Raw genomic sequence first — 26,141 nt, 5'->3', positions numbered from 1 at the left:
ACTCCGATGGGAGGTTCTGGGATATCCAACTTATGATGATGCAGACTCTGGCTGCTAGTACAAGGAAATGAGTCATGTGGGAGGCTCTTAGCCATTAGCCTTCTTGTTCTACTAGTCCAAAAAGCACAAGTTTAGGATCACTATCTCGGGTAATTCCTTCTATTCTCCTAATCCATGTCTGGACTTCTTGGACTTCTTTCCAGTATGTTTGTGATTTGGGACATAACCACTACATGTGCCAGTAGTCAGCAGAGGCACCACATCCCCTCCAACATTGGGGGCTGGATTGTTCGAATATTTCAGAGAGCATTATGGGGTCACATTGCCATCTGTGCAATAATTCTATTACGTGGAGTTCGTATTGCGCAGAGATTGAGTTTGTGTTCTGACCTGCACATTTGTGACCATAGTTGGTCTGTCATTAGCGGGCCCATGTCCTTCTCCCATCTTTTTCTAAGGCCATCAAGTCTGTTTCCTAGTTTGCCTATCAGGGATCTCTATAGCTGTGAGATAGGGCCCCTGGTTGAGCGGGTCTCGATTATTTTCTCGAAAGGGTGATGTCGCTTTGGAGCTTCTCCTTCCACTTTGATGCCAAGAGCACACCTTTCGGCTGCAGGAACAAATACTCCCAGCGTGCCTATTTGTAGGCCTGCCTCCAAGTCTTGAATGGCTATGCACCAGTTGGGATTTATAAGCTGACCCACTCTTTCCAGGCCCGCTTCATACCATTTTTCATAGCGATTTGGTGGGGGCCCACACTCAACTCATGGGGGAAGGCCATGTGAGACCTTTCATCTCTCCCTTACTCCACCATATTTTCAGGAGCTGACCCAGTGCGAAATGATTGGTAACACTCGTGTGGAATGCATTTTTGGGGGCCCATAGCCATTCTCCAAGTGTCACCAGTCGCAGTAGGTGGTTCTCGATAGCCACCCATTGCTTCTGTGTGTCTCCTCTCAGGTGTGGCACCAGGGCGCGCAATTGGGCAGCTCGATAGTATGTATAGGGGTCTGGGAGCCCTGTTCCTCCTTCCTCCTTTGGCTGAATTAGGGTGCTCTAGGCAATGCGCTGCTTTTTTCCCCTGCCATAGACATGTTATAAGCATAGCTTTCATCTGTGCGAAGTGAATTCAGGGGATGGCAATAGGGAGCATCTGATAATTTTGGGTAGCACTACCATTTTTAATGGCGTTTAAGCGGCCGAGCCAAGACACTGAGTTTGCCCCATCTTTCAAGGTCTTTTGATATTTCCAGCAGTAGCGGGGGGAGGTTCACTTCGTATAGATCTTCCGTCTTTTTCGTCATTTTGATCCCTAGGAACTTTAAGTACTGGTGAGTGGTGGGTATTCCCCCCGTGGACGTGTCCCCCCCCCCACCTGGGTGGGTTGGAGTCTTGTATGGGAAGAGTGTGGATTTTTGCACATTGACTTTTAATCCAGCCCATTTGCCAAATTTGTTTATGTTTCGTAGGACTATTGGTATGGCTGTGTTGGGGTCTGTCAGGCAAACATAGCCAGTTTGTATTCTTTGTCACCCACCGTGATCCCCTTTATTGTACCATCTTTCCTGATTATGTTGCCAAGGGGTTCGATGGAGAGAGCATAGAGGAATGGCGAGAGAGGTCACCCCTGTCTGGTACCCCTGGTCATGCCAAATTCTTCTGAGAGATTGCTGTTCACTGCCACTCTGCCCTTTGAGGTTTTGTAGATTGCTTGAATCCTCCTTATGAATCGCTCACTGAAGCCCATATTTCTCAGTATGGCCCAGAGGAACCCCCCTTCTACACAGTCGAAAGCCAACTGAGTCCATACTGAGGAGCGCATAGTGTCCATCTTTTCCCCTGGAGTATTATTTGTTGTCCAAAGTCTTCCACATAGCGTCCGCCCCTTGTCCTTTTATGAAACTCACCTGGGTCAGGGTGGACCAGGCGAGGAATTAGGTCTTCCATGCGGGTGGCTAGGACTCTTAAATCTTGACGTCCATATTTAGTAGTGAGATCGGACAGTATGATTGGCAGGACGTGGGATCTTTTTCTGCCTTGGGGATTACCACAATGTGCACCACTGAAAAGGACGGGGGCGCCTGGCCAGAATCGCATATGTGATTGAATAGCTTGGCGAGTTGAGGGGACAGGGTCTCAATAAAAGAGTTTATAAAAGCCCATGGTATAGCTATCTTCTGCTGGGGCCCCTCCCGAGGAGAGCCTTCTTATTACCGCTTTCACTTAGTCTGAGGATATGGGTGAATCCAGGAGGGATTGCTTGGAACTCGTTAGGTGAGTCCTGCCCTTTCAATGTATTCACCCATCTCCCTTTCTGCCCAGTTTCCCTCTGAGGTGTACAAGTTTGTATAGTAACTGGCAAATTGGTTGGCTAGGTCCTCTGGGGTTTGTTCCCAGGCACCCTCCTCTGTTTTAATCCTTTCCACTCATCTCTGTGCTCTTTGGCATCTTAATCTAGCTGCTAGCATTTTGTTGGCCTTATCGCCCTCTTCGTAAAACTTCTGCTTTAATAGTGTTAATTTTCTCAGAACGTCTCCCTTTCCCAGTGCTTTCAACTCTTCCCTTTTCTGTTTGAGAGATTCTAAGTGTTCACCTCGGTTAGATCCCAGAGTATGCATCGTTCCCTCAAGAATTGATATTTCTTTTCCCAGTTTCTCTTCCTGCGACTTCCTTTCTCTTTTTTGCTTGGCCCCTTGCCTCATCAGGTGTGCATGGTGATTATCAATTATCTCATCAGGTTACCCCTCAAGACTGCTTTTCCCGCTTCCCATACCGTTGCAATTCCCACCTCCCCATTGTTATTAATCTAGAAGTATGCATGTATTGCCTTATCAAGTTCTCACAAGTAGAGTTTATCCTTCCATAAGAATTCATTGCAGCACCATCTGGGGTCTCGTCATTTAAGCCCTTCAACATCTAGTGTGGCCGTGACCATGTCGTGGTCCGACCAGCCTATAGGGTGTGTATCACTGTGCCTAATTCTGGGGCTAATGTCTGTTGACCAAAAAATAATCAATTCTAGTGAATGTCTCATGGACGCTAGATCTAAACGTGTATCCCTTTTTGTCTGGGTTGGTCATCCAAAAGGTCCTCATCGATGAGGTGGGTCAGGAATTTGCTACCTTCCTCCCTCAAGCTGTCCCTGGCTAGCACCAGTGTAGCTTGCCTGTCCATCTAAGGGTCTTCCCATCTGTTAAAGTCCCCCCCTATCAATATGGGGCCTCTGCTATTTGCTCTTATAGTGGAGAGGGCCCTCTCATTGAACGCCCCTTGGCCTTCATTGGGTGTATATACCCCCCGCAAAGGTTTTCTGCATGTTCTCCCAATCGCCTCGAACCACCAGGAGCCTGCCTCCCATTGACGCTTGTACCACTGGGTTTGCAAGTCTGATTTTCTTATGGAGTATCAGGCCTACTCCCCTTTCCTATGGTCTGATGAGGCCCAGAATGTCTGACCCACTCCTTTCCCTTTTAGTGGCTTCTATTGCCCTGCTTTCAGACTGGTTTCTTGGATAAAGAGCACGTCTAGGTCAGCTCTGTCGAATTCCCTTGTTACTAGGGATCTCTTGGTAGGTGAATTAAGCCCCTTGACATTGAGCGTGGCCACTCTCAGGGTCGTTCCACCTGGCCCCGTTTTATCTGACACTGCCATTGTTATATTGGGTCCCATCTTTTTCGCCTGCTCCGTCCCCTTTCGCCTCCCAGTATCTCTTGAATACCTCTGCCTGTCTGCGTGTTCCTCCCACCCCCCAGTCACCCTTTGAACTGTGAACAAAACTAAACGCACTAAATGAACAACGGTCATTGTGCTTGTCCTAGGTTCTTGGGGTTGAGACGCCCTCTTAGAATTGAGGGCCACTAGGTTTGAAACTCTTTCCTCGCGGGGGAATCCCTTTGTTAATCCCTGTCCTTGTTACTCGTATGTGTTTCTGCCTCTTGTGTTATCCAGCCCGCCGTTTACCTTTTAATGGCGGTTTTATAGGTGACGCTGGACTCAGTTTGGCGTATATTCTCCCAACCTTGGTTCTTTTTCACAATTTGGGGGTCAGGAGGGGAGCTCTGTACTTTGAGCCTTGGGTGCCTCGGCCCTGCTGGGTCCGGCTGGGGTTCTGTCGTCATTTAGTTCTGTTAGGTGCTTCACACTTGTCTTGCTTCCTCAGGGGTGACAACTCTGTAGTCCTCTCCTATGTACTCGAAGGTTAGGTCAAACGAATACCCCCCAGTCCCCATCTGTATCGTATAGCTTTATCGGTCAGCCACGCCGTGAGTGGCCTGCATGCTCTCTTCTTCCCAGTGTGAAGTTTGATAGATCTTGAAATATCTTTATCTTGGGGCCGTGAAACTCAAGTTCTTGTGCCTGCTTGGCTCCAAGGAGGATCTCCGATTTCTCTTTGTAGCTGAGAAACTTAACTATCGAGTGTGGCCCTCCTACGAATGCATGTCCAACTGTATGGGCCCTTTGCATGTGCAAATTTCTGCCACCTTCAGCCACAAATAGTTGGTTAGTTATTTCTTGGACCCTTCTCTCAACCTGGGCCGGTGTCTCTCCTTCCTTCTCTTCTAGGTCCAGTATTCTTAGGTTAGACCTTCTTTCTCTATTTTCCATATCGTCAATTTTGAGAGTGAGTTCTTCTCTCAATTCTATGTCTGTCATATTTGCATTTAGCTTAATTTCTATTAAGTCCATGTTCATCTGGTTGTGTTATAAGTTCTCCACTTTTCCTTCGATGCGTTCCACTTTTCCTCTCATTTCCGAGATGGATGTCTGTAAGTCTGATCGCAAGACACAGATTTCTGCCATAATCCCTGCAATGTCTTCCTTTGTGGATGCATTACTCATTTTGGTGGCCTTTGTTTCTGGGGCCTCTTCTGTATTGTTGCAGTCTGTCTAGGCATCTTGCAGAGGGGGGGGCCCTGTTCCTTTCTTTCCTCCCCTCTAAGGGCGTGCAGTGACGCTGTGGGGGGCTCCCCCTGGCGCCGCTCTTGTGTTTTCTAAATGTATTCCTGTTTCGTATTGTTCTGGTGGATTCAGTCCTACCGCGCTGTGGGTCTTTGAGTTCTCTTATATCGGGAGGCACGTGGGGGTGTGGGGGGGACCTCTGTGGGGTTTATTGAATGTCTCTGACACCAGGGTCTGTAAACTATCCTGCCCTTTGATTATTCAACTGGTTTGTGCTCTTAGTAGGTGCACTGCTGGGGGCCTGTTCACTTACATGGCTCTCCCTCAAACTCTTAGATCACAGGGATTCGGTGCGGCTGGGGCCGGCCGCCGTTTACCATTTGCTTTCGGTTCTCTCTCCCACTGGCCGTGTCTTCCGTGGGTTTCCCTAGGTTTTCTGGCCGAGTGGGTTGGTGTCCATCCGGGTCGAGTGGGGGCTATGGCTTCCCCCGCTCAGTCTCTGTCATTATGCTTTGCGGGGGGAGCGCCTCTCACCTTTGCTCCGAATGGCGCTGCGTCCTTCTCACCCAGCTTCCTCCGTTGTTCTGTGGTTCGACAGTAGTCTCTGCCTCATCCCTCCTTGCAGCAGGGTCTCTGGCGAGCGCATGCGGGTCTGCAGGGCACTGATAGGCACACGTTAGGGTCCTGCGCTCTTGCTCCGGAGCTAACCCGCCTCCTTTTCACGTATCACCTGTGAGCGTTCTTGGCCCTTCGGCGGTAGGATTGTCTTTTTAGTGGTGGTTTACTGCTGAGCTCTTGGCTGTCATCGGTCTGCTTCCCCTGTTCAGTCCGTCCACCTTGTGACTGCGAAGCATGGGATCTAGCCGTGGTGGGCGTCTTTAATCTCAGAATGCCGTTTATCCGGCTCTTCGCCTCCTCCACCACTCCTCCGGTCACTTCATGCTTGGGGATCTTTCCCTTCTCGCAGAATCCCCTCGTCAGCTCTTTATTTTGGGATAGGTCCAAACTTTTCCTGTTATGGTTGGGTATACGAGTGTGTTGCGGGGATGGAGCTGCGCGGCCACTGGCTCTCTACTGCTTTCTTTCTCGTTATGCCGAACCCTGCGCCATGCAGCCCGCCTTTTCCCCCACTCACTTCTTGCGGGCGATCCGGTGCAGTTGGGCCTGCTGCGGTTGCGTTCTCGGAGGCTGGCGGCCCCTCGAGGGAGGTTTCCTTATATCGGGTCAGGGTTTTCTGTGAGACTCTTAGCTGCTGCGGGTCTCATTCGTCCTGTTGGAGCCGAATGCTGCCAGGCCGCAATGTTTAGAGCCTGGTGGGGGAGGGGCAGGTCCTCCTTCCTTGATTCTTTCACCCCTAGCCAGGCGTTTGGAGTGCCTCCGAGTATCCGCACTTCAATTTTGTGTTTTTTCCTTGGGTGTTGGGTTGGGATTCTCTCTCAATCCTGTCGTCCCCGTTGAGACGGGAGCCGAGGTTCAGGCGACCATTCCCTTCCGCGCCCCCTAGTGGTCTCTCCCTTCTTTCCTTTTTTGATAGCATGGAGGTAAAGCAAAAATGAAGGTGGACACGCTGGTCAGAGGCAAGAGCAGTGGAGGGCAGAGTGTCTTGAACATTTAGCTGTATTATTGGGCCTTAAAAGTCACACAACTGGCTACATCCAACATGCTTGCAAGGAAAAGCCCTTGTGGTCCTGCTACGAGGATTTCTTTGTTAAACCCTTTAGTACCATAGATTACAGATAAGCCTCTGTGGGCCCAACTTAATAGGAATTTGCCATCACGCTGCGTGCCTTACAGGACTCGCCCTACCTCCAGCAACAAAGGGCACCCAGCCCCTAACACAACCCCCGGCCTGTATCCAGGGACTATAGTGGAGAGCTGGCTGCCTCCCCCTCGCCAACTCCTGGGGCGCTCAGGCCCGCCCATCCACGCTGCAGGCTAGCCCCCTCCTTCAAGAGCCCGCTCCAGCCGGGGGTGGCGGCGGCGACACGCAGGCTGAGTGCCTGCTCCCAACAAAACCCACCATCACGCTACACGCCTCACTGGGCCCATTTCGCCGCAGCAATAAGAGGCACCCGGAACCAAGCACGACTCCCCCCACCTGGAACCTACGGCCTGTCTGCATCCGGGGGCAGCTGTAGGGGCAACACCAGGAGGAGCCCCAACTCGTAGCCCAGTGGAGGGCCGACTGTCCCCCCACTTACCACCTCCTGGGGCACCCCAGCCAACCCAACAGCCTGCTGCCCCCCCCCCCCCCGTTGGGGTCCAATTGTCTGCCCACACGACATGGGACAAGGGAGGTCCTCTCCCCTCATCCTCATCGCCCTTGGAGTGAGGTACACAACCGTCAGAGGGCCCGGAGTGGATGAACTGCGGCTCTGCAATGCAATACTCGGGTAACTCTGCAAGAACACTCTGCCCCAGCTAAAAGGTGCCACGATCCTGACCTTCCTCGGGCTCCGCAAGTCCATCCAGACCTCGGACATACCCAACACCACTCTTGGGCCGCCCCGACCCACTTGGTGACTTCTTGCCGCCCCCTGCTGGGGACGTTCCTGGACGTCCTGCAGCACAGGGGGAGGGGGTCCTCCCTCTCCACCATCTTTACCTGGGACCCAGGGGTAATTTCTTTGGATTCCCAGCACCCAGAAGCAGGGTGCCCCGAGATCTCCCAATCTCCCACCCCCCCCACTTCCGCCCGCAGCATATGACACGCCTTTTTCTATCCTCAAGACCAGTGGGGCACTACTCCTGGGGTGCCCCGGCCCACTCAGCGATTCCCTGTCCCCCGTCGCCCGGTCAGGGGAAGGGGGCATCATGTCTAAACAACCGAAACTCACGAAAAACATGGACATCGCTACAATGCTGCTCGAGGCGGATAAGGGGGAAAAAAACAAGACCCTCCCACCTCCATGCCACAGGCAGACCAGGAGGGCAAGGAGTACCTCGCAACCAGAAGCAACCTGTTGGCCTTCATCAAAGCTGAATTTAGGTCCTGCATGACTGAGCTTTCGACGAAGCTGGAGCACACAGACCAGAGAGACACGGAGGCAGAACAAAGATTGGGGGAGGTCGAGGACCAGACCCAGGACCACGCCACGGCTATAGACGGAATCCAGCACTCCATCACAGCACTACAAAATAGATGTGAAATCCTGGAATTCAAGCAGGAGGACCCGGAAAATCGAGCTTGACGCATTAACCTACTAATCCGAGGTGTTCCTGCCTCGGTTCCGGCTCGGAAACTGACTGAATATCTCGGGGACTTCTTTCAATGCCTTCTCCCAGATCTGGACAAAGCCGAACTTTTGCTAGACTGCACCCACAAGCTTCACCCACGCCGCGGAGTGGAGTCGGACTCTCCCCCCGATGTCATCACCAGAGTGCACTTTTTCACCACCAAAGAGGCCATCTCATCAATCTCCCGCACCCGAGACAAACTAATCTTTCAAGGGTCCCCACTCCAAATCTACCAGGACCTCTCCCTCCTCACTCTGCAAAAAAGAAGAGCTCTCCGACCATTGGCTCTCTTCCTTTAGGGTCAACAGGTCTGATACAGGTGCTCTTTCCAACAGCGTTACAATTTGCCTATAAAGGCACTCTACGAAGAATCAGCCACCTAGAGGACGCCGCACAAATAATGCATCCACTTTCACCTGGGACGATCCCGTCGGGAGCCTCCGAAAGTATCGTCGAGGAGGACTCGCTGCCCCGGCCGAAAGAAAAACAAAACACATTGACAAGGGTCCCAAGGGACAGAAGGAAGAAATGATCACGCACTACAGGAAGACGCATTAACAGGAGGCCGGGAAGCAAATTTACCGATATTGAGATCCCACAACCGCAAACAACTAGGGTCCGGCTTGACGCGACCCCACCCCACTCCTCTTTAGCTCGGGCTATTCACGACCCCGACATGACGCCATACATTGAAACCCCGCAAAAACACCATCAGACACCCACCGCAGCGGGCCTCTCCCCCCACGGCTCCTGCCCACTTCCGAGGAAGGTTACACCTACAGATCCTTGGAATGCCAGCTATAGTCTGGCCACAAGTTCCAGCCATGTTGGCTGACCTCTGTTACTTGGCCCAGTTGGCCTGGGGTGGCACCGGCCCCACAATGCCAGCCTCCCCACTAGTTAACACCCAGCCTCCCCGTTGGAGGCAGGGACTAAAAACTCAAGAGCAGGATAACAGCCAGTCCTTCCTTTGTGAGCAATGGCTGACCTCAATCTAATCTATACCTCTCACCTGAACTCACCAGAAACCCCCCCTTGCGCCCCTACTCGGGACCATAGCACTTTGAAAATCATCTCCCGTAACGTTAGGGGGCTGAATCCCCCCCCCCCCAAATGTAAATCTATCCTACAGAAGCTCCAGGATGAGGAGGCAGCAGTGGCCTTGCTCCAGGAGACCCATCTGTTGCCAGCGGACTTCGGGTGCCTGCGCTACCAACGATTTCCTAAACAATTCATTGCTTCAGGTGGCAGCAAGAAAGGAGGCACAGAAGTCCTCTTTAAGAAGGGGCTAAACCCCCAGGTACTGGAAACTAAACTTTGCCTGCAAGGGAGATTTACAGCAGTGAAGTGTCTCCTGCTGAACCAACTATACACTTTCATCTCGGTCTATGCCCCGAACACGGGACAAGTCGCATTCTACGAGGCCCTGTCCATCGCCCTGATCCCCTTTGCGGAGGGCCAGATCGTGATGGGCGGGGACTTCAACAGAGTACCAGACCCCTCGAAGGACAAGTCACACTCTGCATCCTCTGGAGACACCGCCCTGGCCCTAGGTTTGCCACGATTATTCAGGACCCTGGAAGTGGTCGACTCATGGCGGGTGCTGCACCCTTCGGAAACGGACTTCATCTTCTACTCTTATGTCCACAGAACCTTTTCAAGGATTGATCTCCTTCTGACATCACCACAGGTACTCGCCTTCACAAATGAAGTGTCCATTGGATCAAGAATTCTGTCAGATCACGCCCCGGTGACCATGGAGATCCGCACTTATGACCCAACCCCCACTGCCCGCCGCAAATGGTCACTATATGACCCAATGCTGAACGATATGTCAATCAGGGATTCTATAGCAACATCAATTTCGAACTTCTTCCAGGAAAACCCCAATGAGGACACCTCCCCGGCCAATACCTGGGACGCCATGAAGGCAGTCATCCGATGGAACTAATAGCCCGTGGGGTGGCGTACCACAGAAGCAGAAGGCAAACTTGTATGGCTCTCGAGGAAGACCTCCGAGAAGTGGAGGCGAGGCATATACAAAAAGGTTGGTCCCCAAAATACAATGAGCGCTCCGAACGGCGCAGATGAAGATTGAGGCGCACTATGACAAACACACGGCACAACTACTAGCGAAAACCAAACAATTCTATTATGTCTGGAACAACACAGCAAACAAGTTAATGGTAGCAAAAGTCGCCAAAATCAAGAAGAATAACACCATTATCAGACTGCGTGACCCCCAGGGCACGACCCAATACTCAGAGCCGGAGAAACTACGACTAGCGACTGAACACCTCGTACAAGTAATGTCCGCACAGTCGCGCAACTGGCAGGAGCAGACAGAATACCTGCGGAAGGCCACCCTTCCGCAGCTGAAGCCCTCAGCCCCAGACACTCTGGACGCGTCAATCTCAGCAGAAGAGGTCGAAGAGGCCATAAAAACCCTCAAATCCAGAGCCCCTGGGCCAGACGGATACACCACTAGATTCTACAAAATCTTCAGGCATCAACTATTACCACCTTTGGTGCATCTCTTCAACTCCCTTTCGGAGCACGGGCACCATAACCCCCTCCATGCAAGAATCTATTACAATCCTTTTGCCTAAACCTGGGGGGGACCCAGCAAATCCGGCCTCCTACAGACCCAATTCATTACTGAACATCAATGCCAACATCTACTCGAATGTCCTGGCAACACGCCTTTCCTGCATCCTGTCTGATATAATCCACCCAGACCAGACCGGATTTATTAGAAATAGAGCAACAAGTGACAACATTCGTAGAACTCTAGATCTGGTGGACCTGGCTACTCGAAACTCCCAAAGCTTGGCACTTCTAGCCCTTGCCGCCATCAAAGCGTTCGATAAAGTAGACTGGACCTTTATGAACCTCATACTGGAGGCCTTTGGCGAATTACAGATCCCCGAGAATGAATGGCACCCTCTCCTCCCCCATCCCCCTAACCAATGGAACCAGGCAGGGATGCCCACTTTCTCCACTCTTATTCGCCCTGTTTATGGAACCCTTCGCCCAAAGAATTAGACTAAATGATTATCAGGGGGCTCCAGGTCGGATCCTCCCAACATAAAGTGGCCTTATGTGCGGACGACGTCCTGTTCACCATCTCACAGCCCTCTCTCACTGAAACACGCTCTGGCCGAGATAAAGGACTATGGAAGAGTTACTGGCTTCTCTACCAACTTTAACAAATCTACAGCTCTTGGGATAGGCCTGAACCCGTCGGAGAAGGCAACCCTGACCCCGCTTTGTCCCATTCAGTGGAAAACCACAGCAATCCCCTACCTGGGGGTCCAAATTCCGGCGAACCCAAGGGAGGTCTATCGCATGAACTTCCCCCCCTTCTCTTTAAGGAACTGGCAGATGACCTGAAGTGATGGAAATTACAGGAAATCTCGTTAATGGGCTGTATCACTGCCGGTAAAATGAACCTTCTCCCCAGATTCCTGTATGCTTGCTCCTCACTCCCGGTGCCTATCCCTCCCCCGGCCCTTCGGGACCTCCAAAGGAATATGCTGCGCTTTATCTGGCGGGGGAAAAAATCCAGAATCCCTCTGAGAACAATGTTGGGGAACGCCAGGCTGGGCGGTCTAGGAGTACCCGACCTACAAGGCTACCAGATGGCAGCACAATGGGCAATCACCCAAGCCTGGCGAATAGCCTCTGACTGCCCAAGGGGGGTGGAACTCGAACAGTCTCGCCTTGCCCTCCCCCTGCATTTCCTCCCGCACATCCCGCCACCTATGCGACGGACAGACTACTGCTTGCCACGAGACACACGTGGACGCATGGGATAAGGCGCTAAGGAAAAAAGGGGTCCCAAGAGGACTGAGCCCCTCATCGCCAATTTTTCTCAACCCAACTTTTTCTCAGGGTTTGAACCCCCGGAACTTTAAGAACTGGATCGCGGGGGGCCTCGAATCACTGGGGCAACTGTTTGAAGGAGGGGAACCGCGCACGTTCGCACAATGCAAGGAGACCTTTCAACTGCAGGAGACCTACAGGTTTTCCTACATCCAGCTTTGCCACTGATGCTCCCACCCGCAGACTCGTCTTGCAGCAGTCTGCCCGCCTACAGCACTGGAACTAACCCTGGTGGACCTTCCGGCCCGAGGTAAGATCTCGGCCCTATATAAACGGTTCCAGGGGGACTTCCTCCCATCTAAAACCCGCGCCATGGCACAGTGGGAGGCAGATCTGGGCCATCCCATAGAGGACCAGGCCTGGAGAGATATATGGTCCCGGGCACACTCCTCCTCAGCTTGCATCACCAACAGAGAGAGTGCTTACAAAATATTGTTATGCTGGTACTATTCCCCCCTGAGGCTCCACCACATGAACAGTTCCCTGGACCCAGCATGCTGGAGACAATGTGGACACACAGAGTCTTTCTTCCACATGTGGTGGACATGTCCACAAGCCCAACAATTCTGGAAACAATGCCTGAACTTCAGTGAAGATATTACCCAAACGACGCTCCCCCCTAAAGCCTGAACCCATTTTGCTAGGCACTCCAATCCCGGGAATATACTCAAGGTCAGGGCCCAAAGCCAAGCTCCTGTCCCAATGCCTTCTAGCAGGAAGAATAACTATCGCCCGCTCCTGGAAAGCCAGAGAGGGACCTCTCCTGCCCTTATGGTGGACCAAAATGTGGGATATCCTCATTGCAGAAAAGGTGACGGCGGCAAAGGCAGGTACTCTCCATCGCTTTCAGAACATTTGGGGCCCATTCCTTGACTACGACCAAAAATTCCCAGCTCTTATATACAAGCCCCTATAAAAAAGCCCCAACAAGCTAAGCAGATTCTGGATAGCAGAGACACTTCCGAGAGAGGGTGCGAGGCATAGGGGGGAGGGAGGGGAGCGCCACCCTCTGGGATCGTAACCCGGGCGAGCATGCGGGGTTGGGATAGGGAAGTGGGAGGTAGAGTGCTCGTAATGTGATTAAAGGTGTCCGGAAGGTCACAGTGATGTACAACTGTATTTGTTTCCTGCCTTGTTCAAAATAAACATATTGAAAAGACTCCAGCATTGGCAGTTGCCTTCCTGGCACTGTCCCCAATACCTTGCACCATCTTCCAAATCAGTTCACTTTTATGGATACAAATTTCCTTTTAAAGAGGCTGGTTCGAGAAATTCTATGCCTACTGGAGACATCAGCTTTTAATCATGCACCTTATGGTGCACAAACTCGCAGCTGAAGAAGAAAAACACAATCATCAGACTACCACTCCAGTGGACAGCACCTCCGTTTAGCTGTACTCTTGTTTAAGGAACAAACATTTATTAAACTCTCACTCAAAAGGAGAGCATATATTTCAGTGCTGCTGGCTCACATTTAAGAGACAAAGAGACCCACCAGGCTGACAAGAAATGACGGAAATGGTCTCAGTCATTGCAGAAAGGCTGTCATTACAGTTCTGCCTGACTTCAAAATGGCAGATTGGAAATGTAAGCCCTCGGACTTACAACCAATAACTAAATGTAATCGCCAACAGAGAAACAATGAAGAGAGGTGGCTGTCAAACCTTAGTGAAAGAGAAACCACAAGGGAAAGAATGAGGAATAAGGAATATCCAGTTGCAGCCTAGGAAAGTGGGAGTACCCGGGAAAAGGACTTTTATTAGTTAAGCAAGCTAGCCAGGAGCCTTATACAAAGAGAGCTTGGAGATCTGCATTTGGGGGCAGTCATCAGGGCACAAACCTGGAGTCAGACTAGAGAGTGAAGAAGCCTTCGTTCGAGCCAGGAAGAGGGGAAACTGTTTGGTTCTTTCTGGGAGACACCAGGACAGACTTCAGCTGTTTTTGCCAGGGGTTGCTGGATCGTAAGAGGAATTTTTACGCACAACCCTGGATGGCAACCACGCCAGAAGGTGAGAATATTGGGCCATTTCAGGTTTGAGACACTGAACTGCACAAGCCCAGGAGGAAGGGTGGTATGATCACAGCCTGACAAAAACCCAAAGCAAGGAAGAGGGAATACTTAGTGGCAGGAGTGCGTTGATCAGCATTTATTCGACCCTGGATGGTGACGTGTGGTTAGAGGGTGATATCTAGACTCGACAATTACCCTCAGCAAGAGGGAGGAAGTACTTGCTGGTAGGATGTTATAAAGACGGGAACATGGCACTATAGCCCTAGGACAGTCTGTCAAGAAGCAAACTGGGCACTGTGCTCCCAAGACTGGCGAAATACATGCCATTGAGATACATTGACATATATTGAGTTGAGCCATCCAGACAACTTTTTTCAGTATCCCTTTTCAATTTCCTCAGTACCTGTTGTTCCCAGCAATACTGAAAGTTAAGAAATATTTTGTGAACATGATAATTATGACTCATGTGCATTCTATTGGGTTCTATGTTATTTCATCAACACACATTTGAAAGTGGTAAAGTTAGCCACCCTACATTTTGTTGTTGCATTTTGTTCTTTTTTTCTTTTAACAAGATAATTCTCTCATGCCTGCCCACACCTTCTCATATACACAACTAATATATGCGCGCACACACACAAAAAATTCAGGTCAAACAAATGTATCACTTTCAAATGCATTTCAACAAAACCGCCATATACTATTCTTTTGATCCTGTCATTAGGGCTAAAGTTAGTTCAGGAGGAAGTATTACAGATAATATTAATATTCCTGACAGGAGAGCTTTTCAAATCACTGATATCCCTTAGTCTGACTGATATCGCCCACTTTATGTAATGAACTGGTTCAACGATTATCATTTTACATCTTCATCAAGTACTTCAGATATTGTTGGTTTGCAAACAATAGTAAAAGAGAAACAAGTTTAAAGAGTTCTCGATTAGGGGCTAGTACCCACCATCTTACCACTCCCTCTCAATCTGCAATGGTTAGGCATCCAAAGTGCAAAGTTCTCTGATGTGCCAGCCAATGGCATGGAGCATCAAAGAGCTTTGGAAAACAAAATTAAAGGTGAAAGATAAACTTGTTCATAATTCCCCCAACTTGATATCTGAGAATATTTAAAAGGTCATCAATCTCAGAACTTCATGCAGCTTATTAAAAATATGCATTTAAAGAACATTTTAATTACAATAAATATATATGTTATACCTCCTTCACCTTCCTGAAGGGGGGCTTCAGCATTTCTTGCTGTTGTTGCTCTAGCTTTTCAAGACTGTGTGGTCTGAGTGGTGATCCTGGAAGTGACTGACAAAATATGTCATTTACTGGTGAAGATCTGAACCTGTCAAAAACAAGCATACATTACAACCAAATGAATACTTATAGTAACTACATCCTAATCATAGCTAATTATTAACATTAAGGATCCTAGTTTTGAACAAATTCAGCTACATTAGGAAGCAGTCAATTATTGGACATTTGTGTTATCTTCCCACTGGATATACCAAAATAAGAGGGGTTACTGTACATCAAGGTCAGGGAATACAAATTAAGTTCTTCACTAGTAAATGTTTCTCCAAACTGATACTGCGTTAGCTCACTGCAATATGAGACTGCTAATGCAGAGGGCACCTGGGAGGTTTTGGGTCATTTGTTTGGATCTTAGGATTCCTTCTGCAAACAGTAGTGATGATTATATATATTGTGTAATTCAGAAACATATTTGTGAATTTAGACTTTACTCCGTACAGGGCATTTGGGGCGTAACAATTAATTCTCAATTATTCTTGAACCATTTGTAATGCTCAACATATTTTTCAGGTGCTAGTTTGCATTCTAACATTTGACACATTGGTGAGTCAATGAGACAAAGTTCATGCATTAATATGCATGGTACATTTATGGTAGACCGGATTCAGAGAAGACAATTGCCATTTGAGAAATCATTTGAAATGTTCTGTGAGCATTCACAAATTTCCTTGTCTGAGTCAATTAATTTGGGACTTATTGTAGGTGATGTAAGGGTGCAGAAAAAGGAAACTAACACAAAGGTGGCATGTTTGCGGCTAAAGACTTTTACGTAAATCAGAAAGCAAGAGAAAAGCTATCTGTCCTTATTCCTAAGAGGGGGTCCCCTGCCTCAACTAAAAAAACGAAGGTGATTGGCAGGATGTCTGTCATAGCAAAATTGTCCACCATCCTGTGTCAAGAAAACCTTACTTCTGCCCATTACACTAGAAACTAATAAGGCAGTATTGTTCTGGTCCCTGGAGAATGACTCCCTTCTCCTGAGGATTAAAGCTCCACACAATGCTTACTTGGTGGGCCAGGAGACTGCCTCCCTTCTTCTGTCGTCCAGTGATAGCCCGGGGAATGACTCCCTTCCCCAGGCCGCAAAGTTCCAAACAATACTTTCTCGATAGGCTAGGAGAATGCTTCCCTTCTCCTGGTGCTCGGTCTCAGATACCCCTGGGGAAGGAGTCCCTTCCCCAGGCCTGCTGGACCTTACTCCTGGTCCGAGTTACCAGGAGAATGAATCCCTTCTCCTGGTAATTTTAGAATAGTCTCTTACAACCAGGGGATGATTTCATTCCCCTGGCCTTCTCTTAATTAGGCTTCAAGCCTACAACACCCAACTCGAGTGTTAGGAGGGCCTGCAATCCTGGCTTCTCTTTTTCTTTGGTTTGGTCCACTTGTTTCACTTTACTGCCAAGTACTGCCACGAGGAAGAGGACTCATCACTCTTGGTTTGGGTCCACGACCCTGGTTTCTCTCTCTGTGGGTTTATCCACACCACATTTTTGAGGGGCTCGCCTTCAAGTTCTCTTTATGGTACTTGGGGTCCTCAGTGATTCCCTGGTGATAAACGGGCTTCGTTTCATCACTGATATAAGGTGGAGGAGGTTTATAGGCTTTTTGCCACCTGCCATGCCACCCAAACGTTAGGGTTGAAAAGGGATCTAGGGAAAACTGCATGTGCCCTCTTGGAAAGCCACCGTGCATCCCCTCCGGGTCTCCTGTGCCATCTTGCTGAGGGCTTCGACACATCACCAGGGCTTCTGTTCGGCTTCTCCTGTGTCTTGTTTTTCCTCCAGCCATGCAATGGCATTTCTGACTGCCTGCTGCATTCCTTCCTCCTCTTGACGCTGATGGGCATCAGTATGCTCCTACAGACCTCCCGATCATCAGACGCGGCAGACTGCTGGCATCCTCAGAGTTCTCTCCTTCCGGATCAGCGAACGCAGGTTCGTATCTCCTGCGTTCGGTGCGCAGCACACCTGCCATTCTCTGCGGATGCCCGTGGCCAGGTGTTTTATCCATTGGTGATTTGCATACAATGTTGCCAGCAGTGTCTAGGCCCATTGTAAAAGTCCTCCTTCTCTTTCATTGGTTTCATCTTTATCACTCTGCGTGGCAAACTCGCCCCAGTACTTGGATTATCTAGGATCTTGATAATCATCTTCCTCTCAGTACTTTCCAGAACCTTAGTGTATTCTGCCTTATAACAGTACATAGTTCTGTCTACAAAGAGGTTACTAGTGGAACCAGAGGTTAGAATGTGTGAGGGGGCGGGGGGAGGATGACGTTCCTACAAGGGCTGTACCCTAGAGGGCCGTCCTTCTCCCTGGGGGGTGGAGGGTGGGGATCCTCCTGCATTATATTACACCAAGGGGCATTATCTGGCACCTGCCTGGCCTCACGGGAAAGGTCTCCCCCTCGGGTAGAAGTGACAACATCCAGCAATTCGTTAGTGATTTTATGATAATGCAATTTTGTCATAAAGGTTCTTCACGACTATGATAGAATATTAATAATCATACCAGTGAAAGGCATCATGTGTGTTTGAATACGTCATAATATGTGGTCATGCATGAGAGCCCATTGAACCAGGGCCGATTATCGAGCACTTTTAACTGTCTGATTTAAGAAGTCCATAGCCTTTGATAATGTCTTAACATGTGACCATGCTGCAGAGGTCATCAACTTTTTTGACCTAATCAGTTCTAAGCCGCTTATTCAGGTGCAATTTTAGAGCGTGTAAAAGTGATGTTACTTTGTGATTGAGCTGTTGATTTGAGTTTAAAGGAAGGTATTCACCTTTGTATGCCAGGTCGGATATTACATCAGACGCTGGTGATGTCGATTTAGGAGGATATTTTATTTATTTATTTATTAAAAGTTCTTATAACATCACGCCACATGCCCATGGACCTCAGAGCATGCACACATAAAACCACACGACGTGCGCTGCGAAAAGAAAAACCAGGGACGAGGCTCAGGGTCAACATGGGACGTCTCCAAGGAAAGAAAGTCCTAATCAGGTGGCAGATTAAAAAGAAACATCTTCAGCTCTTTTTTTAACTCAACTGTTGTTTTGACAGCTCTCAAAGTCGGAGGCAACAAGTTCCACAAATTAAGACCTTGCACACTGAAACTGCGCCCCACAGCCTTCACCAACCTAAATCTGGGTTTAACCAGTCCAAGACAGTATTGGGGTCTCAGAGAGCTCGATGGAACATGTTGAATGCGCGCTGCAAGACACTGGGGTGCCGGGTTTATCACAAATTTGTGAGTAATGGTTATGATTTTATGCTTGATTCTGAGTTTAACAGGCAGCAAGTGTAGGTTACGGCTGACCACAGTAACATGGGCTCGTCTGGTAAGACCGCAAACAGCGCATACTGCGCCGTTCTGCGAAACCTGGAAGGCAGCTATGATGGAATGTGTACAGCCACTGAGTAGTCCAATTGTGTGCTAATGAGAACCGATGCCAGGGTGGCTAAATTCTCATGAGAAAGAAAGGGGTGAATGCTACACAAAAGCTTTGTAATCAACCCACAAGAGGAACAAATGGAAGCCACATAATGAGACAGACAGTTCGGCATCCAGGATCAACCCCCTAAGTTTTTACCTTTTCCGCCACCGGGATCAGTATGCCTAAGAGTAAGACATTTTTATACTCTGGTGACAGAGACCTCAACTTCGAGGTCGAGGCTATAATTAGGAGCTCTGTTTTGCTAGCATTTAAAGCCAGGGAGTTGGCTGCCATCCACACATGGATGGCCTTATAGATACTATCCAGCTTGGCAGCATCCTCAGTATATGAACCAGACTGTTTGTCTGCATAATTAGCCACCTGAACCCCCAGGCTGACCAGTAAAAGCAAAAACGGGATCAGATAGACATTAAACAATGTCAGAGAAATACAGGATCCCTGGGTCACCCCACAGTTGACAATTGAAGGTTCAGAAAAAAAAAACTTCCCCTACATTCACCCTTGAGTTCCTGGGAAAGAGATCCAGCTGGCAGTTTTGGAAGAACACCCGGCCAATGACGAATCTGTCCTCAAGTAAGGCATGATCAACGTGATCGAATGCTGCGGATAAATCCAGCAGCATGAGGGCCGATAATTGTCCTTGGTCCATGTTCTGAAGTAGATTGGTCTGCAGGTCGAGCATTGCAGACTCCGTGCCATACCCTTTCCGGAAACCGGACTGATGGGGCAGTAAAATCTCATTGCACTCCAAGACGTTTTGAAATTGAGCATGTGCCACATTATCCAATATGTTTAACAGGAAAGGCATGTTCGTTATGGGACGATAATTATCCAAGACCAAAGGATCCAGCGACTCCTTTTTTAAAAGAGGGGTAACCCACGCCTCCTTCAAGAAAAGAGGAACCATGCCCTTTGGGAAAGAGTGATTTATAAACTTGGTTACCCATGGGCCAAGAATATCTTTGCACTTTATAAACAAACTAAAAGGGCAAACATCACTCTGACAGGACGTAGGTTTCATACCTGAGATAGTGTCTATAATAAATGATTAAGAGCATGAAGTAAAATTGAAGACAGGAAGCACTGTCTCGGGTGACACAGCCTTTTTAAGGTCATTCGTCGTTACTTCCAAGGAAGGGCAGATGCTCTTTATCCGTTGGATATTAACCTGATGTAAAAGGACCTTATTAGAAAAAGCATTGTGAATGGACTGGCACCATTCCTTGTCTTTCACTGGTACTGACAAAGGTGGGGGTTTGGTCTTAAACTCACGGAGAATAGATAACAATTCCTTAGAACAGGATTTTACATTCTGGATCCTGTGGTTGCAAATGTCAGACAAGCCTTAATCATGGTCTCCTTGTATTTTTTTTCTCCAAACATTTATAGTTGGTTAACGTTATATTGGATGGATCTTTGCGCCAGCGGCGTTCGGCAGTGCACCTTTCTCTCCTAACAGCAAGAATGTCCTCATTAAACCCTGATTCCTGCATAGTTCGTTTTTATGTGACAAGTTGTGATGGTTTCTAATGTGCATTTCGCCTTCTGACCTATTTCCAACATGGGCGCCACTTCTGCACTAGGAAATCGTCCACTCCACAGTCTAGTTGAGACGGATTCCAAGATGGCCGCCGCAGCGGTTACCATCGCTAGCGTACAGTGCAGGCTAGTTAATTCCCAGGAAGCCTCTCAACCTTCCACCATCAATTCCTGTTCACTCTCTTATAATCCAGCGACAACAGAAGGAAGATGCGTTGCTACTCTCTCAGGAGCCGGCACACGCTTCGTAAGTTCGCCTCACTAGGATTACGAAGACATTTTCTCTCAACCATTTTTTTTGTCTACTTTACTCACGTTCTTGTTCTCCATTCCGCCCTTTTATTTCAGAAGGCATTACGGAACCTTTCATTTTTATTTCCGGCATTTCCGGGATCGATTCTACTTCTAAGCACGCTTAGACCCAGAATCTCCTCCATACCTCCCTCTAGGGAGTCTCTAGGTACTAATCTATTTTTCATCTTACTTCTCTTCAATCACTCCCGGCTATCGGACTTCTGTTTCTAACTCCTCATCCTTCCTTTATAGCAATACCTTGTTGGGAACCTCCAGATTTTCCTCATCCACTCAGGCTGGCTCAAAAGGACTTGGAAGTGAAAGGGTAGGCTTTCTCCTAGTCCATCCTACTCTTATAGAACTAGATACATCCACCCTAAATCTTACGGGTCTTTTCTTTCCCTCATCATAGTGCCATCTTACTTTTGCAACACGACGGAGATTCCTTACCTCTCCGCACTCTTCATGTTTAACACATGGTAAGCTCTTAGAATCTTCTATAGGAACTTCTCCTTTCCTTACTTTCAGGAATAACTGTGTTAATTTTACCCACTATATTTAGCTCAGTTTCAAAGGCCTCTCGTCTTAACAGCCAGAAGAATACCCAGACCAGCTTTCTCACCGGGTCTCCGCAGGAAGACAACGCCCACCAGCAGCTCTTCCAGGGTTTTATTCCCCACGAGGGTTTCCCTCAGAGTTTCACGAAGGACAAGCTCTTGCAGGTCCTTTGAGTTCTCAGGGGGATTTCTCTTACTCTTCGAAGATCCACCAGGGTTTCTTCAGGCATCTGTTCACCCTATATATCCCCAGGTAGGTGGTTTTTTGTTTCTTCCCAGTGTATTTCGGAACAATTTTGTTGTCTTTACAAAACAATTAACAGTTAGCAACGCCCGTGTTATCTTTTGTTCCTAGTACTCTGGGTAGAAACATAGGAATCACAAGTCATGGATCAGCAACAGCAGCAACAAATTCAACAGCTGATTGCTGCTGTTCAATCCCTAACTACTGAAGTACAGCAGTTAAAGCATGAGAATGCCTCCTTAAGACAGCTCCAACAGCAAACGGCCCAACAGGCTGCAGCCCCTCGTATCCCACACTGCTCAGACGTTCCTCCAGGACCCTTACCAGGAGGACAGTTTGATGGTAACCCGCATAAGGTTAAGGAGTTCTTGGACTCCTGCTCTGTGCAATTTGCCTTTAAAGCAGCTTATTTTCATACTGATAGAGATCGTGTGGGATATATGGTCTCACAAATGACTGGACCAGCATTGGCTTGGGCAACACCTTTAATCACAAACAATAACCCTATTTTAGACTCTCATACAGCATTTTGCAATAGCATCCGTACCATGTTTGGCCGCCAAGAGATTTGTGTGGCGTCTAAAACAAGGAAGTTTAGATATTTTGGCTTACATAACCAAATTCAAACAGATGGCAAGCGAAACCACTTGGTCAGATGACGCTCAGGTCACACTCTTCAGAAAAGGTTTATCTGAAGACCTCAAAGACGAGGTGTCTCGGGTCCCTCGCCCTCTACACTAACTGAATTCATCGCATTGGTAATGCAAATAGATTACCGTATGAAGGAAAGAGTAATGGAGAGAAAAAAGGGAAGGAATACACGAACTACGTACTCTCCTTCTCGTCCACAGTCCAATGATGAACCGATGCAATGACTCCCAAAGAGAGAAACCGGAGGAGGACCTTGGGTCTTTGTATGTACTGTGGTTCAAATAACCACACGGTACAAGATTGCCCAATTACACCACCTCAGCGTTCGGGAAATGCCAGCTCCCGACCGTAAGGGGAACCACGGTACGGGAACCAACACCTAAACAGGGTTCCTCACAAACCTCTTACTCCTCCTTCTGTACTAGTCAGACCAATTCTCATATGGTGGTACTCATGGTCTCTTTCTCCTTCGGTGATCGTCTGCTACAGAACATACCGGCACTAGTGGACAGTGGAGCGGCCGGAAATTTCATTGATGATCAATGGGCCATCTCGCACAGAATTCCCAGGTCCACTAAGGTAGAACCTATTCCAGTGGAAAGTGTGGATGGTAGCCCTTTGGTTTCCAGACCCATCAAGGATCAAACCAATCCAATCTTGATGAACATCTCTGGCCATCAAGAGATTCTCACGTTGGATATCATTCGGGCAGCCCATCTTCCAGTAATTCTAGGATTACCGTGGTTAAGGAAACACAACCCGTTCATTAACTGGACAGCTGGATCTTTCTTTCTTTCTGGGGTCTGAATACTGCATCACCCATTGTGTCAAAAATCAGCAAAAGGTGATGGTTGACTCTGCTCCTGTTCCCTTGAATCACCAGTGGGTAACCTCCCTTAACCATGTATCTGGGCTTCCAGAACTCTATCATAAATTCTAGGAAGTTTTTTCTGTCTCAGAATACACTCAACTTCCCCCTCACCGTAGGGATGACTGCTCTATAGAGCTGGTTCCTGACCAGCCATTACCATTTGGGCGAATGTATATCTTGTCTGAAAACGAAAAGGAGGTCCTACGTGAGTATCTTAGAACCCATCTTAAGAATGGACTGATCACCGAATCCACTTCACCTGCGGCTGCCTCTTTGTTTTTTGTTTCTAAAAGAAACTCTACGGAACTCCGCCTGTGCATAGATTTCCGTGGGCTGAATAAAATCACAGTTCCTGACAAATACCCTATGCCATTAATACCCGACATTCTTGAAGCGGTCAAAGGGGCCAATATTTATACCAAATTGGATCTCAAGGGAGCTTATCATCTTATTCGAATAAAACCGGGTGACGAATGGAAGACAGCATTTAGAACTCCGTTTGGACATTTTCAATACAGAGTGATGCCTTTTGGATTGTCCAACGCCCCGGCTATTTTCCAAAGGTTTATGGATCACATCTTTGCAGATCTGTTACTTCATAATATGGTCGTCTATTTAGATGATATTTTGATATTCTCTTTCAATATCCAAGAACATCAGAAACATGTTGAAGAGGTGTTACGGCGGCTCCAACAAAACCATTTGTATTGTAAGATAGAGAAATGCTCCTTCCACCAAACTCAGGTTACCTACCTAGGATATGTTCTTTCGGCCGAAGGAATAGCAATGGACCCTGAAAAGGTGTCTGCTGTCCAAAACTGGCCCACTCCCTCTTCCGGCAAGGACATTCAACGCTTTGTTGGATTCGCTAATTTCTATCAAAGGTTTATTCCCGAATTCTCAAGACTTACTCAACCTTTGACGAATCTACTTAAAAAGGGGAAAAAGTTTTTATGGTCCCCGATCACAGACCAAGCATTCAACAAACTTAAGGAGTTGTTTACCTCAGCTCCTATCCTGTTAACACCGGATCAATTCTGCAGGTTTATTGTTGAAACCGATGCCTCACAGTATGCTCTAAGAACAGTTCTACTTCAACTAGACGATTCTAATCAAGAACGCCGTGTAGCGTATTTATCCAAGACACTTGCTCCTGCCGAACTAAACTATACTGTTCTAGAAAAAGAACTCTTAGCCATCAAGCGAGCCTTTGAGGAGTGGCGTCATTTACTCTTAGGAGCCAAACATCCTGTTGAAGTCAGGACAGATCATCACAACCTCCGGATTCTGCAGTACGCACAAACCTCTAATAGCCGCCAGGCTCGCTGGGCTCATTTCTTCTCTCCATACAGGATCACTTTCTCATTTATTCCCGGAAGGGATAATTCGAAGGCGGATGCTCTTTCACGGAAGGAACACCTTCCCAACGAACTTTTCAAGACAGAACCCATCTTTCCCCTGATGGCTTCAGGTTTACAAACCACATCAGATTCAGGACTTAAGGTCCAATCAAGGCACATTACCAAGGACCAACTGTCACTTACTGATAAAACGGCTTTGATCAAGGAAGACAATTGTTATTTTCATGGAAATAAGGCATTCATTCCCACTCGACCACTCCAGAAAGAAGTCCTGGACATGTGTCACTCTTCAGATAGCTGGACACCGTGGAGTCCTGTCAACTCTGGAATTGATCTCACGTTTTTACTGGTGGCCTATGTTCCAGAAGGTTGTCAAGGAATATGTTAGGTCCTGCCCAGTCTGCCTACAAACCAAGGTTCCTCGAAAAGCACCTCTTGGGGAATTGGTAAAGATGCCATTACCCTCTCGCCCTTGGCAGATAATATCAACAGATTTTATTGTTGATCTTCCACCTGCAGGGGGTTGTTCCAATATAATGGTAACCATCGATACCCTTACCAAAATGGCTCACTTCACTCCACTGATAGGAGTACCATCGGCAGCACGAATGGCCCGCATCTTTAACAGTAACATCTTCACCTTACATGGTTTACCCGAGACTATCATCTCTGACAGGGGTTCACAGTATACCTCACGATATTGGAAGCTTGTCTGTTCACACCTCGGTATTTCTCGGGCTCTCAGTTCAGGCTATCACCCTCAATCGAATAGCCAGACTGAGAGACTCAATCAAACATTGGAAGGATATCTCCGGAGCTATGTTTCTGCAGCCCAAGATAACTAGAAGGAACTCCTGCCCATGGCCGAATTCACATACAATAACTCATACCATTCTGCCATTAACACAACTCCTTTTCATTGTACATATGGATTCAATCCCACTTCTTTCCCGATAATGAAAAAATCCGAAACCAGATTTCCAGATGTGGACTCTCTAATGCTCCAGATACGTCACGGACATAGCTCCGCCTTGACCGCATTACAAAATTCACAAGTCAAAAGGAAATATTTTGCAGATCGCCACAGAACCCCAGCACCAGAGATCAAGAAAGGGGACTGGGTTTGGCTATCCTCTAGATTTCTCCCTCGCCATTTAGTACCATCCAAGCTTTCTCCTCGATTTTTTGGACCTTTTCAGGTTATTTCAACTGTTCATTTTACCCACTATATTTAGCTCAGTTTCAAAGGCCTCTCGTCTTAACAGCCAGAAGAATACCCAGACCAGCTTTCTCACCGGGTCTCCGCAGGAAGACAACGCCCACCAGCAGCTCTTCCAGGGTTTTATTCCCCACGAGGGTTTCCCTTAGAGTTTCACGAAGGACAAGCTCTTGCAGGTCCTTTGAGGAGTTCTCAGGGGGATTTCTCTTACTCTTCGAAGATCCACCAGGGTTTCTTCAGGCATCTGTTCACCCTATATATCCCCAGGTAGGTGGTTTTTTGTTTCTTCCCAGTGTATTTCGGAACAATTTTGTTGTCTTTACAAAACAATTAACACAAGTCTTCAGTGGAGCCAATCAGTTGGAGGCATGCGCAAGAGACTTGGCAATGTGTAATGCAAGATTGTCAGCACACTCGTAGTCCTCTAATGAACCCAATGGGCCTCATTACAACCCTGGAGCTAATGGGTTAACGGCGCCGTAAAAGGCTGCGGCGCCGTTAACCCATTAGCACCTGATTACAAGGTCCCTTTGCGGGACCCGACCTTAACGGCGGGTCTACACCAGCCGTTAAAGTAGGGACCCGCAAAGGGA

The 26,141-nt window shown here is 48.2% G+C and overlaps 1 protein-coding gene across 1 annotated transcript in view; it reads right to left on the bottom strand.

Annotated features, from left to right (window-relative positions):
* ERLEC1 (endoplasmic reticulum lectin 1) overlaps positions 1-26,141 on the bottom strand; it is a 1,019,547-nt gene that overhangs the window by 507,833 nt on the left and 485,573 nt on the right. The window contains exon 8 of the mRNA XM_069608229.1: positions 15,245-15,377. Within this exon, the coding sequence (XP_069464330.1) occupies positions 15,245-15,377 (133 nt within the window). The remainder of the gene's footprint in view (positions 1-15,244; positions 15,378-26,141) is intronic.

Source organism: Ambystoma mexicanum, chromosome 4q (assembly GCF_040938575.1).
Source record: "Ambystoma mexicanum isolate Mex_15411 chromosome 4q, UKY_AmexF1_1, whole genome shotgun sequence".
Taxonomy (NCBI): domain Eukaryota; kingdom Metazoa; phylum Chordata; class Amphibia; order Caudata; family Ambystomatidae; genus Ambystoma; species Ambystoma mexicanum.
Note: the sequence above shows the minus strand (reverse complement) of the source record. Positions and strands in the feature narration are given on the sequence as shown.